Genomic DNA, 18200 nt, shown 5'->3' on the forward strand with positions numbered 1-18200 from the left:
CTGCCTGAAGTGGATTTATCTGCGTGGCGGGGCCCGGGCTTGCCGCCGGTGTAAATCACTGCAGGGCGGCCAGCATGAGTCCGAGCACGGTGGCTGCCTCCCGCCGGGCCAGGGCGTTCCAGCCTCCCCGGGGGTTTTCATGGCCGGGCTCCCCATGGGGCCGTACACTGCACACCCCGACTCGGCTGCCTGGCAGCAGGGATGGCCGTCCCTTCTCTGTCTCGCTCTCCTGCCCACTGAAACGAGAATAAAATGGTGATAATGCCACAGACGTCCTCTGGAAAGGGCTCTGAGGCAGATGAAAAGCCCTACTTAAGAGTGAGGCCATTATTATTAATAACTCGGAGCGAAGCTGTAAATTCAGCTGACACAGCTATTACGGGAAATGAACCTGCTCCCGTGCTGGATCCAAGGCTGCCCAGGCACGGGATGGGGATGGGGACAGGAGAGCCGGGCTGGGTGGCCGTGGGGCTGCTGGCTGGGTCATGTCCACAGCCATTGGTGCAGCATGGCTGGAGGGGGCAAAACCTCTTGGCAGACACTGGCTCTATCTGGGCTTGCTGGGATTTCTTGGCTTTTCTGGGAAGGTTGGAAGTTTGAGGGAGGGGACCCGGAGCACGGGTCTCCCCTCAGCGGTGGCTGAGGTTTGTGACAAGGCTGAGACCTGGCTGAAGCTCAGGACAGGGGTGACGCAGGCTGCGAGGAGCGTGGCCGGGGCTGGGTGCGGGAAAAGGGGCCGCGGTGCCGCAGCCGGCACCGGGCTGAGCTGGGCAGGACCTGCCGTGATCATCCTGGCGCAGGCTGGTTGTGCCCATTTGGGGAGCATCCGCGGGAATATTCTGCCTCGGCAAAGGTTACATTAAAATAAAAATAACCCAGTACCATTCATCGCCAGGCGCCTGCAGCCAGGTCAGCCAAAGGCGAAGAGCTGCCGCGGCTCCTGCTCCGTCGGGATAACATCACCTCCGGCATTGCCACCCCATGAGCGGTGCAGCCGGGGCACCCACTGGCGTCGCCACCCTGGGGCTGGTGGGCTGTGGGTACCCGGGATGGCAGAGCTGGGTGTGGGGCCGGGCAGGGGGTCCTGTGGGGGTGTGGGGTACCGCGGGGTGCTGGGGCCACGGTCTCGGGCTCGCGGTGCTGCCTGTGCCCAGCTCGGGAGCTTCTGCGGGGGAACGAGCTTTGATATAAATATCTTTTTGCTCAGCACACGACCTACTTTCCAGACAATGCCATTAGCCTCCCGACTCCCTCATTCATCTTCCACCATCCTCCCCCAGCCCGCCCCGTGGTGGCACCCGCGCCGGCGCTGCGTGCCCGGCCGTGGTGTGGCGAGGCAGGACGGGCACCTGGCTCGGTGGCACCGTGGGGACCCCCCGTGCTGGGGCTCAGGGCCAGCCGGTAGCCCCGTCCCCACGGCAGGCTGGGGGCTCTTGCTGCCTGGCCCCTGCCCCTGCTCTGGCCTTGCAGGGGGTGGCCGGGTGACCTTTGGGGTTTCTCCACCCCGTCCCAGAGAGTGCTCAGCTCCATCATCCCTTCCTGCTGCTTCCAGCCCCATTCTTTGGCACAGTCCGTGCCCTGGCTGGCAAACGGCCTCATCCAGGGACATCCTCATCCAGGGACAGCCTCGTTGGGGACATTCTCATCAGGGCAGGGGAGAAGTACAGCGAAGCAAGCAGCAGTCGAGCGTTGGCTCCGGGCTGGCCCATGGGCAGCATGCGGGGCCCAGGGCCCCTCCTGAGCACCCCCCCCCCACCCCCCGGAGCATCCCTGGCACTGGGGCCACACGTGGCAGCGGAGGCTGTGCTGCACATTGGCAGCTGGCGAGCGGCTGCTGGGATTAGGGGCAGGTTGGGCAGAGGGTGTCCGGTCCCACCAGCGTGGAGCTGCCCGGTCCCTGGTGTCGGCTCTGGCATCGGTTTTCCCCTGAGTGCTGGAAATGCCTCCCCAGGAGGCAGGGCAGCCCCTGGACCCACCGCCCGCACACCTCCACGTGCCCCTGGGGCTGAGCCCCCACTCCTCCCCTGCAGCTAAAATTAAATATTCAATTTGTATTGCTGGTAAATCCTGTAAATCTCTTTTATCTCTAAGCTCTTGTAGCAGGAATATCGGTGGTGTAATCTTTGCAGGGGCCTGTCCCACCACCCTTTGCAGCTCCCTGGCTCGGACCGTGCTCCCCTTTCCCCACATCTCCCTGTGGGACGCTTTGGAGGCTGGTGGCGGAGCAGGACCCCGGTGCCCATGGCAGAGTAACCCGTGGCCAGAGCACCCCATGGCACCCACCCTGCCTGCGCTGCCCGCTGCGGGGGTGAGGGCGTGCGCTTGTCCCCGTGCTGTGCGTGATGGGGATGCCAGTACGTGGGTGACCGACGTGGTCCCACCAGAATGCCCCCCATCCCCGCCGTGCCCCTGGCTCACCAGCCGTGTACCCTCCCTCTCTCTGCCCCTGCGCCAGGCCTGCGCTAAGAGCATTGTGCAGAATTATGTATTTAAATATTTAGGTTTTCATCAGCTTTGCAAATTAAGCCCATCCATTAAAGCAGCAGTTTGGGTCCTCCACTGGTGAGCTGGGCTGTGCCGAGCCCTGGGCTCGCTGTGCCTGTCCCAGCCCCGGCCCCAGGGGTGGGATGCAGCCTGGGAATGGGGCATGGTGGCCCGGAGCATCCCTGCCGGCACGGGGAACCAAGGGCTCTGCTTCCTCGCCGTTCCCAGGTCCTGCTTGCTGGAAACCCTGGCCCCTGCGGCCACGTTGTGGGAAGAGCTGTGGGACGGGACGGTGCTGCAAAGGGAACCGGTTGGGATGGGTGTTATTTGAGGTTGGAGCGGAGGGTGCCGCGTGCTGGGGAAAGCGGGGCACGGAGAAACACCAGTGGCAGGTGAGAGCCCTGGCATGACTGAGCGCCCGGCAGGATCGGAGCCAGGGATGGAAGGGCCAGCCCGCCCGAGGGCTCGGCAGGGACGGGCAGGGGACGGCCAGAGATCGTCTCCACTGCCGCGCTCGGCGCTAACACTGTGCCGCCGCGACCTCCCCAAAGCAGCTTTGGCGTGATCCCTGGCTTAAGTCATTACACCGTGTGGCTGGGGAGATAAGTGGCTTTTTAAGCCCAGGGAGCAGGGCCCGTCCTGCTCCAACAGTGTGCTGCGTGCAGGTGGGGAGGGTGAAATGGCACAGCCGGGGAGGTGGTGGGGAAATGGGGTTCAGCCAGCTGGGGACCCTGGCACAGCCCGCAGCACCTGGGGGGGCTGCCATGGCCCCCAGATGCCTGGAAAGGGTCCTCCGGTGGCAGCAGATCTAACTCCTGGGGGATCCCTGGACCCCACCACCCTCCCGGGGCTCTGCTGGGCACTGGAGCAGGGTGCCCGGTGGGGATGTGGGCAGAGCCCCCAGGGTGAGCGTGATGCGGGGGGATGCCCCTGCTTATCCCCTCCTTTTGCCGCAGGTGAACGTCCAGCGCCCTGGTCTCACGTCGGCTCTCTGTCCCGCCGGGCTCCCCGGGGTCACCTGCACGTCCCCCCTTTCCACCAAGCACTGGAGGGGCACTGGGGGAGCGTCCCGGCTGCTGCCGGCCCCAGGCACCACGAGCAGATGTCAAGTGCCTCTGTGGGAGGGAAGCTGTCCGTGGGCATAAGCGGTGATGGGTGCTTATCCGTGCGGCATGGTGCCCGTGAACCCTGTGCCATCTGGCGTGGGCTGGGGTCCCCGGGGCCCTGCCTGGCCTGGGGGTCCCTCCAGGGTGGTTTCCCAACTCGCCGTCCCTGCTGCACTGGCCGTGGGGTCCCACCTCTGGCAGTTGGCTCCCCGTGTGCCGTGTCCCAGCTCCCATGGGCAGGATGAGCATCGCTGGGGGGCCGAGGGGGCCGGAGGTGCCTGTGCCTTGGGGCAGCTCACCCCTGCCACCCCTGCCTCTGCCCGTGCCCACCCGGGCATGCTGGCACAGCCCCTTCCCCGTGCCACCTCTTTCCTCCTCGGCCAACTTCTTCACGGGCGCTGGCTGCCAGCCCCGGCCGCTCCACACTTGTCCGGGGCTTTTGAAGAAGTGGCTCATCCGCCAAGATCCAGGTTTGGGCTTTGCAAGGATGGAGCACCAGGCTCCCTTCTCCGCTGGCAGATTCTCCGGGATGCTCTGGCTCCCTCGCACGCCCTGGCGCAGGAGCGTGGCTCTTGCCCCGGGGGTATCGGCTCTGGGGACGAGGGTGTCCGGGCGGGTGATGCTGGGCTGTGCGGGACAGGGGGTCCCGCTCCCCCCGCGGCGGCGGCAGCTGGAGGCACCTGCGTTGTGGCGGGGAGTCCCGGTGCCGGCGGCCGTGCCGGGATCCCTGGCAGCTGGGGCGCGTCGTGGCCGTATTTCCTCGCTCTGCTCCAGGAGTAATTGCTCAGATGGGGACTTGGGGTAACTCCCATCCCTCTCACGGCATGGTAATGAGTCAAGAAGACTCAAAGACAAATGGCTCATTAAGAAGCAGTGCTGCATTGCAGGATTTTTCATCCCACCAACCGCTGCATCAGCAGAGGCAGCACCTCTCGCGCTCGCTCTCCCCAGCCCTGGAGAAGGAGCTGTCAGGCAGCCGGTGCCGGTGCCAAAATTAATCATGTGCTTAATAACCTGCCCCTCCTGTAGAACAGCCTGTCCTCAGCCTCCCGGCACACGGAGCGGGGTGGCAGCGCTGGGCCTGGGCCCCGGGGTGCCGTGGGTTTCGTGCCCGGGAAGCGCCCGTGCTCGGCGAGGAGGGATGTGCCGGGGCAGGGCTGAGCCAGGGGAGATGCCCCCTGGCTTCGGGGTGCCAGGGCCCCCCCAGCCCGGCTGCGTCAGGGTGCCGGCCAGCCGCGCTGGGCAGCACGATGCCGCCGGCCCCTCTTGGCGGCCTCGGTAAACACTTCTTACTCCGCTCACATTTGCAATTCTTCAGCTGGTATTTGTCCTTCATGACTTTTTAAAAATCTTGCCTCATCCCTTATTTACAGCAGCGGCCGGTTGGTTCCTGCCGCTCGCAACCCTCTCCAGGCAGGGCCCACCTGCAGCCTGCTCGGTTTTCTTTCGGTAACAGTAATTGAGCGCGTTTGCTGGGATCTTTGCATCCCGCTCGCTCCCTTTGCCCGTCCCCTTCCCCTTTCCCCTTCCCCTGGCCAGCCCTTACCTACCGGGGTGACGAACCTCTCCTTAATGACACTCTTCCCTCCCTGACACAACTAATGAACCGTCGGTGAGCTGCTTTCAGCTAATTCAACTTTTAAGAAAATAATGACTCGTCGCAGAATTATATACTAAATTAGGCGATCTCTTACTAAGCCCCTCTTTTTTTTTTTTCAGGCTGAGTAAATTTTACTAATACAGCCTAATAAAATAACAGAGCAATTAGTAATAAAATAAAATGTTTGCTTTCTACAATCCTTCTCGCTTACGACGAGTTGGGAAAAAGTAAATAGATTAAAAGCGTGGTGGAAACGACCTGGCAGTATTCCATATTTATTTTCTTCCGTCGACTGTAGATCAAATTTGCTCAGCTCCTAAGTGGGAAGACCACTTTTTTTTTTTTTTTTTTTTTTTTTTTCCCAGGCTCCAGCTTGCACGCGGTGCCGGGTGCTCACGCTGCGTGTTTGTTCTCTCCTGCTTTCATCCCCAGCTATAAAGATCCCCAGCAGGACCCGCGCTGGCAAAACCTCGCGCTAATTTGCAAAGCGCAACGGGCCGAGCTCGTGCCTCTGCCGGGCCGGCGGCTGGAAAAAATCGCTTTGCTCACGCCAGAAAGCCGGGGTGGCGGGAGGAGGCTTTGTGGAGCATATGGCCGGATCCGGAGCAAATCAAAGTCGACGGCGAGGTGGCCGCTGGGCCGGCTCCGGCGCCCGCTGGCAGGGAATTGCATAAGAGGATGGGGCTGGGGATGGTTTTGGGGCTAAGCTGGGCGAAACACGTGTCGGCGGCCGTGCGGAGCCATCCCCGTCGCTGCCGGTACAGGCAGCGCTGCCTACGGGGCGGCCTCGGGGGAGGAGGGAAGGTTGAGCTGCTGAAAAAATACACGGGGAGTTGGGGCAGGCTGTTCTTGGGGAGGAAAACCCTTGCTTTTCCTCCCTGGGCTTCATCCCCCTTGTGTCACTCCCCCCAGAGCCTGCTGCCCCCGGGAGACCCAGCGTGGAGGAGCTGCCGCCGGCCGGGGCCATGAGGACAGCATCCCCCTGAGCGCCGGGCGGTAAGTGCTACCGACGGGCTTCGCCGGGACCCCGGCACACACTGCCCGCGGCTGGGGCTGCTCGGGAAGGGCAGGGGGCTGGGACACCCCCCGGGCGCAGGACCGCCAACCCCAGCTCTCGAGGTTTGACCTGGAAACGTTGGAAAACCCAGTCTTGCCCTGCGCCGGGGCGGTTTGCCGGACCCAGACGTTGTGGTGAGGTTTTTGCTGTCCCGTCGCCTCTCCGCCAGTGGTCCCCGAGCTGGAGGAAAGGTGGGGGGACCCTGGGGTCCCAGGCAAGTTCAGGTTCCCGCTGGCGCTGACCCCGGTCTCCGCAGCCCTGGGCCTCGTCACGGCGCTGCCTAGAAGGCAGAGATCTCACCGGGCGGCTGCTGGGAAGCAGAACCGCCTCTGCCAAGTGCCCCTATGGGAAATTAAGCGGGAGGGTGAATTTCGGCGTGGCCCGCAGCGCCGGGGGGCTATGGGCCCCTCTCCTCCCTGCGCTGACCCTCGTGGCAGGGAGAGACGCGGCGGGACCCGACGTCAGAGGGAACGTGGCGGTGGGGGAATCGCCGGTGGGAGTTTCTCCAGGCTTTGGATGCAATAAAGGCAAGAAGTGAGTTATTTGTAATGGTAATTATGCTCTTCCAGTTTATCCTAGCACATAATTGTGTGGGCGGTAGGTTCCCACTGGTGGTAATTACCCTGGTGTTAAATGGCACAAAATTCAGCCGGGCTGGGGTTTTTTTTCCCCCCTCCTTTTTGAGTCTGCGGTTCGGTGGCGCAAATCCCCTCCTTCCCGAGGGGTGCGCGGCGTGAGCGGCCTTCAGCGGCACACGGCTCCGGCTCTCGGCCGCGGCCGTCTGCCCACGAGCCGCGCTCCGACCGGTTCCCACTACCCCTGTGGCAGCCTCCTGCCTGCGCTGCCCACCCTGGATGGGGGAGAGGAGCGGGCTCGGCGGCTTCTCCTGCCCTCTGCGTGTGGCCAGGACGCGGGGACGGGCACCTTGGGCTGCACAGCCTGTGCTGAGACCCACAGGATCGGTCCCGACCCCTTCCCCATCCCCAGGGTACCCGCGGGGGGACCGACTGGTCCCTGGCCAGGGCGCAGGCGCCCGCGTGGCTTTGCTGAGCTGGTACTGGCGGGGATGGAGCATCCTTCACCGTGGCACGTCCCCATCCATTGCCCCTGCTCCGCCGATGCCCTCGGCTGCGGGAGAGCTGCGGCGCTGCCTCGCCGGCGCGGCGGCAGAACCCAGCTTTGTTTAATTCCTGCACCTGCTGAGCGCAAAAGCCCGCCGGGCTCGTGGTGACGGGCTGCTCAGCTATTTTGACTCTTTCTTCTCGCCGCAGCGGCAATATTTGGATCAGCTGAGAGCTTCCCTCCCCGAGCAGGAGATGTTAGCTCAGCCTGCGGAGGCAGAGCAGGGGCTGGGAGCCCGTCTGTCTGTCTGTCCGTCCTGCTGCCAATTGCCGGCTCCATCCCAGGGCAGAGGAGGCAGCCCCCTCCCACACCGCTGTGCCCGCTCCTTGTAGCAGCTCTCCCAGGAGGGGAGGCATTTCTTTTTGTAACAGGCTGCAGCATCCTTCAGTTAAGATGCAGCAATTAGGGAGCCTCATTAGAGCAGGAGCGTGATGGTGAGGGTGGGGGGAGAGGCACAGGACTGAGCCATCCAGCCTTGAAGCTGGGAATAAAGGTGACGGTGGCGGCTTATTAGGGCAGACACGTTCCCCAGGTGCTGCCGTGGCCCCATCTGCCACTCGCCACCAACACCCGCTTCCCGGCCACCCCTGCACCCCTCGGGGACCTCCAGCCCCTCCTGGGGCTCCTTGGGGTACATGGCCCCCCCCCTTCCCACACCCCACCAGTCCTCCCAGTGTCCCTTGTTTCCAGTCCCCACAGGTCTAACAGACCCCATGTGTGGCGGGGACCGTCCCACGGTCACCTTTCTGGGCAGCCGGTCTCGCAGCCGGGCTGCCTTGCAGCACCCTGCCCAAATATGGATAACGAGAGCATTAACGATGCCTGTTAATTAGCCGAGCTACACTGGAGAATAAGTAATTTCCTCATTTACAGTCACACCAAAGGCAGAGCCTTTGAGGGACTGTAAGGAAGACAAATCCCCACGGGTGCAGGCAGCTCCAGCGTCCCGGTGGCCGGTGCGGGGCTCAGCCTGGCTCGACGCCGTCTGTCCTCCTGCTTCGGCGTGGGGATGCCCCACACGCAGCATAGACATCTCTGCTCCCTGGCTTTCCATCCGGGGGGGCCGGCGGGGCGGCCGGTCGTGGGTGTCCATCCCACGGCCGGGGCCGTGCGAGGAGGATGGGCTGGATGGAGACATCAGAGCGCGGCCCCCCCCAGCGCCCCGCGGCAGCTCATTAACGGCTCCGTGAATCGCAACGGCTGAAAAACTCAGCCAGAACGGTTTTCCTAATGGAGAAACACTTCATAATATTTGGTGTCGGAGAAGAAAACAAGTTTCTGATGATGGCAGCGTGTCCTCCCTCGCCGTCTGCAGGCCCCGTGCTGCCTCCATCGCTGCCGGCAGCGCCTTCTCCTTCCCGCTCCCCCCTTAGCGCTGCCCCCTCCGAGCAGCCGAGCCGGGGGTGACCCTGGGTGCCCGGCCCCGTGCCCCCCTTTGCCCCACGGAGAGCCGGGTTTATGGCACTCCAGCCCAGCTTCCCAGGGGCTCAGCCAGGGCTGGATCCTGCCCTGGGAGCTTCCAAACCCCCTCGGTCGGTTCCCGCGGGACGGCCCCAACGTTTCGCCGGCGGTGGGGCGCAGAGGGGAGCGTGATGCCGTGCCTGTCCCTGTCCCCACAGATGAGCCCGCAGGGATGACCCTGCAAGATGCCGAGGCTATGGGGTGGGTGCTGACACGATGAAGGGCTACCATGGGGAGCGTAGCCAGGCACAGCCCTCCTCCGGCCACCGCTGCCGCTGCATCCCAGAGGACTGCGAGCACCCCGCCGACTACGTCCAGCACGGCCCCGAGGGCCGGCCGCCGTACCTCCTCAGCCCCAGCGAGCCCTGTTCCCTGGAGCATCCCTACTGCCCGGCGCGGAGCCCCGGCGCGGCCGGCGAGTGCCCGGGCGGTCCCCTGAGCGAGCCGCCCTCCGCCAGCGCCAGCAGCACCTTCCCGAGGATGCACCACGCGCAGCAGCAGCAGCAGCAGCAGCAGCAGCCCTACGACTCTTGCGACGAATGCATGGCGACCGCCCACCCCGCCAGCAAGATCAACCGCCTGCCCCCCACGCTGCTGGACCAGTTCGAGAAGCAGCTGCCGCTGCACCACGACGGCTTCCACACGCTGCAGTACCCCCGGGCCGGCGGCGCCGAGCCCCGCAGCGAGAGCCCCAGCCGCATCCGCCACCTCGTCCACTCCGTCCAGAAGCTCTTCGCCAAGTCCCACTCCCTGGAGGCGCCGGCCAAGCGGGACTACAACGGCGCCAAGATGGACGGCCGCGGGGACGGCTACCACCACCACCACCACCACCACCACCATCATCACCACCACCAGTCCCGCCACGGCAAGCGCAGCAAGAGCAAGGACCGCAAGGTGGACTCCCGGCACCGGTCCAAGATGATGGGCTGGTGGAGCTCCGACGACAACCTGGACAGCGACAGCAGCTACATGGTGTCCGGCCGGCACGCTGCCGAGCAGGGCACCCAGTACTGCGTGGACGCTCCCGAAAGTGCCTTCAGAGACTTGACCTTGAAGAGTCTAAAGGGCGGCGGGGAAGGAAAATGCCTGGCCTGTGCCGGCATGTCCATGTCTCTGGACGGCCAGACGCTCAAGAGGAGCGCCTGGCACACCATGACCGTCAGCCAGGCCCGCGAAGCCTACCCCAGCGCCGGCGGCACCGAGAAGACCTTGATGCTTCAGGAAGCAAAGGCCAAAGACCGAGCGTACCAGTACCTGCAGGTGAGGGGCCAGGCAGGTCGGGGGGGCTGCCACCGCGGGGACCACAGCCGGCGATGCTGTGGGGCGAGCTGGGGCTGGCACCCTCCATCCCAGCACCTCAAGGCGCTGTGGGGATGCTCCAGCTCTGCTCCACGTCCCCAGCACCCGTGCCCCGTCCCCCGGGGTCCCGTGCCGGTCCCCGCTGTCCCCTCGCCAGTGGCGTGAAGCCCCGTCTGCCATCTCCTGCCCCGTGCCCGCTGGACCTGGGGTGGGACCAGCTCTGTCGGCTCGGGACTGTCGGCAGCCCCGCTCCCGCTCCCTCCTGGCGGCTTTTATCCCGCTTGCGCCTGGCCGGGTGCCACCGCCTGCCTCGTCACCGGGCTCCCTTCTAGGTCACCACCCCCCCGCCCCCCTTCCAATTAAAAAACTAATTAACTCTTCTCTCCCTTTCCCGGGGGAAGGAGACGGGGAGCGGCAATGCCGCGTTGGTTGGGGGCTGGGGGCGGCCGGGGCCTCTCTCTGCCGGCAGTGGGGGCATCAGGGCAGGGTACCGTCCCCACCGCCCTCCCTGTGGGGGCCGGGGGACACCGTCCCCCTGCTGCAGCCCGGTAAGGACCCCGTAGTGCTAGCGTCAGCGGCGCGTGGCGGGACCAGCGGCCGCTACGTCAGCCGGGGTGGCTGCACCGGCATGGGTGGGATTTGGCCCAGCCGTGCCTGCCGGGCAGGGGGCTATGAGGTGGGAGCGCCTGCACCGCCGTGTGTTTTAGGATCGGCCCCCCCCATGGGGCACGGGGAGCTGTGGCTGTTAGGAGGGATCAGCTCTCCTGGATTTAGGGTTTTTTCCAGGGGCTCAGAACCCCCGGGGTCTGTCTCTGCAGCACTGGGGTGCTGAGGGGAGGGCAGGGGAGCCATGCAGGGCACGCACTGGCCCTGGGCCATGCACACGTGCTGGGTTTGGGCCATGCATGCATGCCAGGCTGGGGCTGGCACGTGCCATGTGGCAGGCGCGGGGCTCGGCCGTGCGTCCCGACCGCGGGACCGCGGCCACCGCGTCCTCCCACGCTTGCCTCCTGCTCCAGGTGCCGCAGGACGAGTGGAGCGGGTACCCAGCGGTGGGCAAGGACGGGGAGATTCCCTGCCGGCGGATGCGCAGCGGCAGCTACATCAAGGCCATGGGCGATGAAGACAGCGCCGACTCGGACGCCAGCGCCAAAATATCGCCCAGGGCAGCCACGCGGCGAGACAGCTACCGCCGCTCCTCCAGCGCCGACCAGGCCAGGACCAAGTAAGGGCTGTCGCCTCCCGGCCCCCTCTCAGCACCGCGGGCAGCAGTGGGACCGTGGGCTGGGGCTCCCCAGGAGGATGAGGGGCATCGTCCTCGCTCACGGCCGCGCTCCCCAGCGCAGCAGCACCGAGCCCTGCCCTTTGGCGAGCACCGGAGGGGACGTGGCTGTGCTGGGCTTCGGGGTGGGACCCACTGCTGCAGCCACGTGCAGAGGTTGGGGAGAAGATGCACGTTGCAAAGGAGATGACTGGGATGCGCCCCAGTCCTGGTGGGTGACAGGCTGGCTCCTCGTCCCCGACGCCACGGCTCCGTACCCCCAGGACAGCTTTTTGGGGCAGTTAGGAGTGGGGACAGCGGCGGTGGCCGGCGGGAGCATCGCCGCGGCTGCGTTTCCAAATGCTCTGCTTGAATGTGTTGCTTTTGGTGCGATCCCTTCTATTCCCACTGTCTCTCATTAGGTTTGCAAGTAGGCACTATTCTGATTCATATATCTGTAACTGTCCCAGCTGCTGCACGCCACCGCGAATGCTCCCGCGGGGACAGGGCTACGGGCGTTCCTTCACCACCGGCCAGGTAGGGTCCCATGTCACGGGCGCTGTGGGGCAGGTTGGGGCATGGGGTGGGGGGCAGCAGATGTCCCTCTGAGCATCTCCTGCCCCGCTCGACCCCGGCTCACCGCCCCCAGCCTCACCCGCCGCTCTCCCCAGATCAACGACGAGCTCAACCACCAGTTCGAGGCCGTCTGCGAGTCGGTTTTCGGCGAGGTGGAGTCGCAGGCCGTGGAGGCGCTGGACCTGCCCGGCTGCTTTCGCATGCGGAGCCACAGCTACCTGCGGGCCATCCAGGCGGGCTGCTCCCAGGACGACGACTGCCTCTCGCTCTTTTCCATGTCGGCCCCCGCCGGGCCGCCCATCACCAGCAGCATCCTGAAGCCCAGCACTTGTGAGTCCCGGGGGTTGGCGGGGGCTCGGCCACGTGAGGGACCCCCGCATCTCCCTGCCTGCAAACCTGGGCACCTGCCAAGGGCTGCCAGTGCCCCCCCATCCTGCCCCGTGCAGCCCCCTGGCACAAGGCGTGAGCATCCCGCTCAGGGCACGAGCATCCCGCTCAGGGCACGAGCATCCTGCTCCCAGCTCAGCACCGGCACAGGGCACGAGCATCCTGCCTGCGGCTCAGTCCCGCTCAGGGGGCCGCTCTGTGGTCCCAGCACCCATCTGCCTTTCCCTCCTTCCCTCCACTTCTGTCCCCATCTCTGTCCCTTGCTGGGTGCTGCAGCGGCATGGCCAGCGTGGGTCTGGGGTGGTTTCCGATCCGTTTCTGGGGATAAACCGGCCAAAAAGTCCCTCTGAGCTCCAGCCGGGATCTCAGCCAGTTGAGGTGCAAACCCCGCGGGGCTGCGAGCCCTGCGCTGCGGGAGGAGGCGGGCAGCGTTCCCCGGGGGCCCCCGTTCGTGGCGGAAAATGAGCAAGTGTCTGTGTTTTCACGTGCCTTTTCATCCTGCGCCTCTCCCACAACAGCCTTCAGTTACAGAAAAGCTCCACCTCCCATCCCTCCAGGAACCAAAGCCAAACCCCTCATCTCCGTCACGGCGCAGAGCAGCACCGAGTCCACCCACGAGACCTACCTGCCCGGCGAGGTCGCCCGCAGCCCCGCCTGGTCCAAAGATGCCGCGGCCCGCTGCAACTCGGCCGAGAGCCTGGAGAGCTCCAAGGTGACGGCCGTGGCCCTCGACCTGCCTCCGGTCCAGCCCCGCGCCGCTCCCAAGCCCTCCACGCTCATCATCAAGGCCATCCCCGGCCGGGAAGAGCTGAGGAGCTTGGCTCGGCAGAGGAAGTGGCGCCCGTCCATCGGCGTTCAGGTGGGCTTCCCTGCGGGCTCCGAGCCGGCTCTGAGCCCACCCGAGTGGCGTGGGCGACGGTGAGCCGCTGCGCCGCGTCTCGGGGCTGCCCTCCAGCGCTCTCCCTCTGCCCCTCGGCAGGTCGAGGCCATCTCCGACTCGGATACGGAGAGCCGGAGCCAGAGGGAGTTCCACTCCATCGGAGTGCAGGTGGAGGAGGACAAAAGGTACCGCGCGGCTGGGCTGGGCTGAGACCTGCCACGCTCGCTGCGCTGGGGGATTGGGTCCCCTCGGGACAAACTGAGCTCTGCTCGCTGCCACTGCCCAAAGCATCTTTTCTCTCTCTCCTCCGGCTGAGACCCCCAGAGCTCCGCGTCGTCCCCATCCCAGGCCGGTTGCCCCCACCTGGGGCAGGATCTGGCCTTCCCTTTGCCCCTGCACCTCGCTGCTGCAAACTGGCTGCCCCGGGGAAGGGGGTCCCTTGCTTGGGTCTCCTCCGCTGGGGCTCAGCCCTGAGCTTTGAGCCTGGCCCAGGCACAGATGAAACCTTTGGGCTTTTCTGCAGCTAAACATGACATTTTGGCTGGGGTGGGAATGCCACGTGCCGGGACCTGCACGGCCCGCCGGAGGGGAACTCCGGCAACGTGCCCACGCAGCTCCGGTGCACGCTTCTCTCCATCCTCGGTCCAGCACCGGTAGCCATGGAAACGGGCTAAGAGCAGAGGAGATGAGGGACTGGCAGGTTGCGGCTGCTCAGGGCTGTCCCCACGGCCCCAAATGCTCCGGGATCCAGACCAGCATCCCCAGCCCCATCCTACCTGCGGGCATCCCTCACGCTGCCCCTGCCCGCCATGGTACCCGGTGGGGAGACGGGGCACCGGGGCTGCCCTCGCTGGCTGCGAGGGTCCCCACGCGCTCTCGCTCTCCGCAGGCGAGCACGTTTCAAGCGCTCCAACAGCGTGACGGCGGGCGTGCAGGCGGACCTGGAGCTGGAGGGCTTCACCGGCCTGGCCGTGGCCACCGAGGACAAAGCCCTGCAGTTCGGGCGCCCTTTCCAGCGGCATTCCTCGGAGCCTGAGTCCGGCCGTCAGTACGCGGTGTACAAGACGGTGCACACGCAGGGGCAGTGGGCGTACCGGGAGGATTACCAGCTCCAGTACGATACGGTGGAGGTGCCCCGGCGGGATGCCTGGATGGAGCGGGGCTCCCGCAGCCTCCCCGACTCCGGCCGTGCCTCCCCCTGCCACCGCGACGGGGAATGGTTCATCAAACTGCTGCAGGCGGAGGTGGAGAAGATGGAGGGCTGGTGCCAGCAGATGGAGAGGGAGGCCGAGGACTACGACCTGCCGGAGGAGAGTGAGTCGGGGAGGTCTGCGGGCTTGGGAGGGACTGGGGGTCCTGTAGAGCTGGGGGGGGGGGGGGAGGGGGGGCACAGCCATGGTCCTGCGGTGCTCCCACCTTGGAGCATCTCCCCTGCCAAGTTTAAAGAGGTTGGGTGGGGGCAAGAAACACCGGGAAACCCTCTGGGACTAGTGGGATCTGGAGATGCCACACGGTTTGGGGGGCATCCGAGCTGCCCAGGCTGTCCCGCTGACCCCAAGGGGATGCAGGTTCCCCTCGTGCAGGGGAGAGGCTCCGTGCCCCATGGGAGGGCTGACTGTCTCCTCTCCCCCACCAGTCCTGGAGAAGATCCGGAGCGCCGTGGGCAGCGCCCAGCTCCTCATGTCCCAGAAGGTGCAGCAGTTTTACCGCCTCTGCCAGCAGAACATGGTGAGTGCCAGGGACAGCCATGGCGGGTGGGGGGTCTCGTATCCTTAGCCAGTGGAAAAGGGACTTTGTAACGCCGTGGGGGAGAGCTGGACAAAGAGCTGCCCCAGCAGCGTGGAGGTGGGATGGCCACGCGGGCAGCAGAGCCGAGGTCCCGCAGGCGGACGTGGATGATGCTCTGCCCCTCTGTCCCCATAGGATCCCAACGCGTTCCCCGTGCCCACCTTCCAAGACCTGGCCGGCTTCTGGGACCTCCTGCAGCTCTCCATTGAGGACGTCAGCATGAAGTTTGCAGAGCTCCAGCAGCTCAAGGCCAATGGGTGGAAGATCGTGGAGCCCAAGGTAAGGGCAGGGCTCCGCCGCTGGCACTTGTCCCCTGTCACCTCTCCCTCCTTCCTCCTCCCCAAGCACATCTGCGCCCAAACCGCCGCTGCTGGGCTGTCGCCGGCAGCTGCTTTTAGCAAACACTTGAAAAACAGAGCTGGAAAAAACCCCAAGGCTAAAGAAGCCCCCGCCGCGGTCTCGCGGATGGCTCGCTGGGCATTTCTGGGCAGCGCTGCCCGCAAAGGGCCGGGCAGGGTCTCGGCACGGGCAAGGGGCATCACGCTGCGGACACCTTCACGCCTGTGCAGACAGACGAAGGGACGCGCAGCCCTGCTTCGCGGCGCAGGACGGGCACGGGGCCGTCTCGCCGTGGCTTCGGCTTCGCCCCCCGCGGCAGCTCCACGCGCGGAGCCCACCGGGGACGCCTGTTCCCCGGAGGTCCTGGCCCCCGTGCCCGCCCTGAAGCCCCCCGTTATCTGTGCAGGAGGAGAAGAAGGTGCCTCCCCCGATACCAAAGAAGCCGCCACGCTCCAAGGTGCACCCGGTGAAGGAGCGCTCCTTAGACTCGGTGGACCGGCAGCGGCAGGAGGCCCGCAAGCGGCTCCTGGCAGCCAAACGAGCTGCTTCTTTCCGCCAGAGCTCGGCCACCGAAAGCGCGGACAGCATTGAGATCTACATCCCCGAGGCGCAGACCCGGCTGTGACCGCAGCCTCCGCTTTTCTACCCGGACTGGACGGCGCGGCCGTAGCTCACTGTGATGGGGGGCCGCGGGGACACCCTGGGGCAGCTCTTGGCCCCACTCACAGCTTCTCTCTTTTCTATCTTAGACCTTTCGTGGATCCGACGGCGGGTGAACACAAGCCCGGTTCTGCCCCGTCCCGTTGCCTCCCCCCCCCCCCCCCCCCCCCGCCCGCATGCCCCTGCCAGCCTCTCCCGGGGTCTGGGGCTCTCCCTCCCTCTGCCCTCCCTGGGGCCGTGTCCCAGCTCTCTGTCCCCCCCCAGCCCTTCTGCACCCCCCCCCCCACCCCCACCCCAGCCTGCGTCCCAACCGAAAGAGAGGTGACCCTCAGCCCCCGGCCCCACCGGGCTGGAGGGGAGGGGGCTGCAGGCAAGCCCCCCCCCCCCCCCCCCCACCTCTCTGTACTCAGTGCAATCCCCCAGCCTGTGGTGGGGACGGGCCCCCCCCTCGAGTCCCCATCTGGCCAGAGCCCCCCCCCAGCCCCGCTCCCCGGCCCTGCCGGCACGAGGCTTTGGGACGCGGTGGGGACAAGGGGCTCCCCCGTGCTGCCCCTGCCTGCCTCTGGCTCGGGTGCCACGGGGCTCCTTCCCCTCTCTACATATATAAATATAACCTGAGGAATAAACCAGAAACTACACGTGCCCAGCGCTGTGTTCTGGCTGGTGGGACCGACCAGAGCAGCAGAAACTGCCCCCCCCCAGGTCACGGCGAGCCGCCCCGCTTCCCTCGCACGGAGCATCGCGACGTTCTTCTCCCCGCTCGGCCCCTTCCTTCTTCCCCATCGGTCTGTCCCTCCATCCGTCTGTCCTTCCCTCCTGCCAGCCTGGGAGGCTGGGAGCGCATCTGCAGCGTGGCATTAGCCGGGGATGGGGGGCTACGGGCCCCCTGTGCCTCGTCGCCCGGGGGGGAAGACGCTTCCCTGGTGTGCGAGCGGGGCGGTAGCGGTGGGGAGACCTGACCGCAACTTTTTTGCACCCACGGTGCCAGGGACCGTGGCGGCTTTGGCCCGGGCTTGGCACCGGTGGGTGGGATGGGAGCGTGGACACGGCCAGCAGCTGCCCCTTGAGTGTGGGGCCGCTAGAGATCACCCTGGGGGGGTGGGGGGTCCCCCTTTTCCCTTGAGCTCCTGGTGCCCCGCGGGGATGGGACACCCCGGGATGGGGCTGTCGTGCGCCTGGTTCCCTTACGGGGCCAAGGGACACGCCGGGATGCTGCTCATCCCAGCTCCTCCGTCGCTGCGCACAGACCCGGGAGCGGGGTGGGGGGGGGGGGGTCCCCAAAGGTCCCCTCCAGGGCAGAGCAGCGTGGCGGGGCAGGAGGCCGCATCTGCCCCGTCCCTGTCCCTGTCCCCATTCCCGGTCCCAGTCCAAGCCTCCTGTCCCCCCCCGCAGTGTCCCTTTTGGTGGCAGAAGTGTGGGGTGGGGAAGACCCCATCCTGTCCCCCACCCCGCTAACGCCAACAGCCCCACACAGCATCACCAGCCACCCCCCAGGCAGGGCCAGTGGGTACCGGGGAGCTCCCAAAATCCAGGGCCCTCGGGCAGGGCGGTGGGATCGGAGGCAGCTGGGGGGGGGGGCCCAGCTTGTGCCCCCCATGTAGCAGGGGAGGCCGGGGCCAAGCAGGCGGACGCCTCGCTGGGGGTCCCTCGCTCCGGGGGGGCCTGTTGGTGCTAAACACCTCCGGGACGGCAGCACCCACTCAGCCACCCAAAGCCTTTTCCCACCCCGCTCTCCCCCCCCCACCCCAAACACCCCGGATTTAGGGATGTGCCTGGGAAGGGCCCCCCCCCCCACCCCCCCGGGCCCCCAACCCGGCCAGCGCCGTGCAGTGACCGTGACATGTGGCTCCCTTTTTATTGTAACGAACCGCCGCAATTAATAAAGATGATTTTGGTTACTCCGGGCCAGCGGCCACCTCCCCGAGGGGACACGGCCGGTGCCGGGCTCGCCTTTCCCCCGTCTACAGCCCCTTCGTGTCCGTGGGGTGGGAGGGGGTTTCGGTGGGGTGGGAGGGGGTGTCTGTGGGTGGGAGGGGGTTTCAGTGGGGTGGGAGAGGGTGTCTGTGGGGTGGGAGGGGGTGTCTGTGGGTGGGAGAGGGGTGTCTGTGGGTGGGAGGGGGTTTCAGTGGGGTGGGAGGGGGTGTCTGTGGGTGGGAGAGGGGTGTCTGTGGGTGGGAGGG

At 66.1% G+C, this 18200-nt stretch overlaps 1 protein-coding gene across 5 annotated transcripts in view; it reads left to right on the forward strand.

Moving 5' to 3' along the window:
• The window catches only part of DLGAP3 (DLG associated protein 3), a 28493-nt gene extending 10943 nt beyond the window's left edge, over positions 1-17550 (forward strand). For 2 of the 5 annotated variants that reach the window (XM_049820801.1, XM_049820803.1), the window contains exons 2-12: positions 5556-6186; positions 8989-10090; positions 11149-11354; positions 11813-11927; positions 12062-12296; positions 12872-13212; positions 13333-13418; positions 14123-14547; positions 14870-14961; positions 15157-15300; positions 15767-17550. In XM_049820801.1, coding sequence (XP_049676758.1) covers positions 9047-10090; positions 11149-11354; positions 11813-11927; positions 12062-12296; positions 12872-13212; positions 13333-13418; positions 14123-14547; positions 14870-14961; positions 15157-15300; positions 15767-15985 — 2907 coding nt within the window. In that variant the 5' untranslated portion in view covers positions 5556-6186; positions 8989-9046 and the 3' untranslated portion in view covers positions 15986-17550. The remainder of the gene's footprint in view (positions 1-5555; positions 6187-8988; positions 10091-11148; positions 11355-11812; positions 11928-12061; positions 12297-12871; positions 13213-13332; positions 13419-14122; positions 14548-14869; positions 14962-15156; positions 15301-15766) is intronic. The other 3 variants (XM_049820802.1, XM_049820804.1, XM_049820805.1) reach the window with 2 other exon arrangements.
• Positions 17551-18200: the final 650 nt, after the last annotated feature.

The sequence above is a fragment of the Accipiter gentilis genome, chromosome 17 (genome assembly GCF_929443795.1).
Source record: "Accipiter gentilis chromosome 17, bAccGen1.1, whole genome shotgun sequence".
In the NCBI taxonomy this organism is placed as follows: Eukaryota; Metazoa; Chordata; class Aves; order Accipitriformes; family Accipitridae; genus Astur; species Astur gentilis.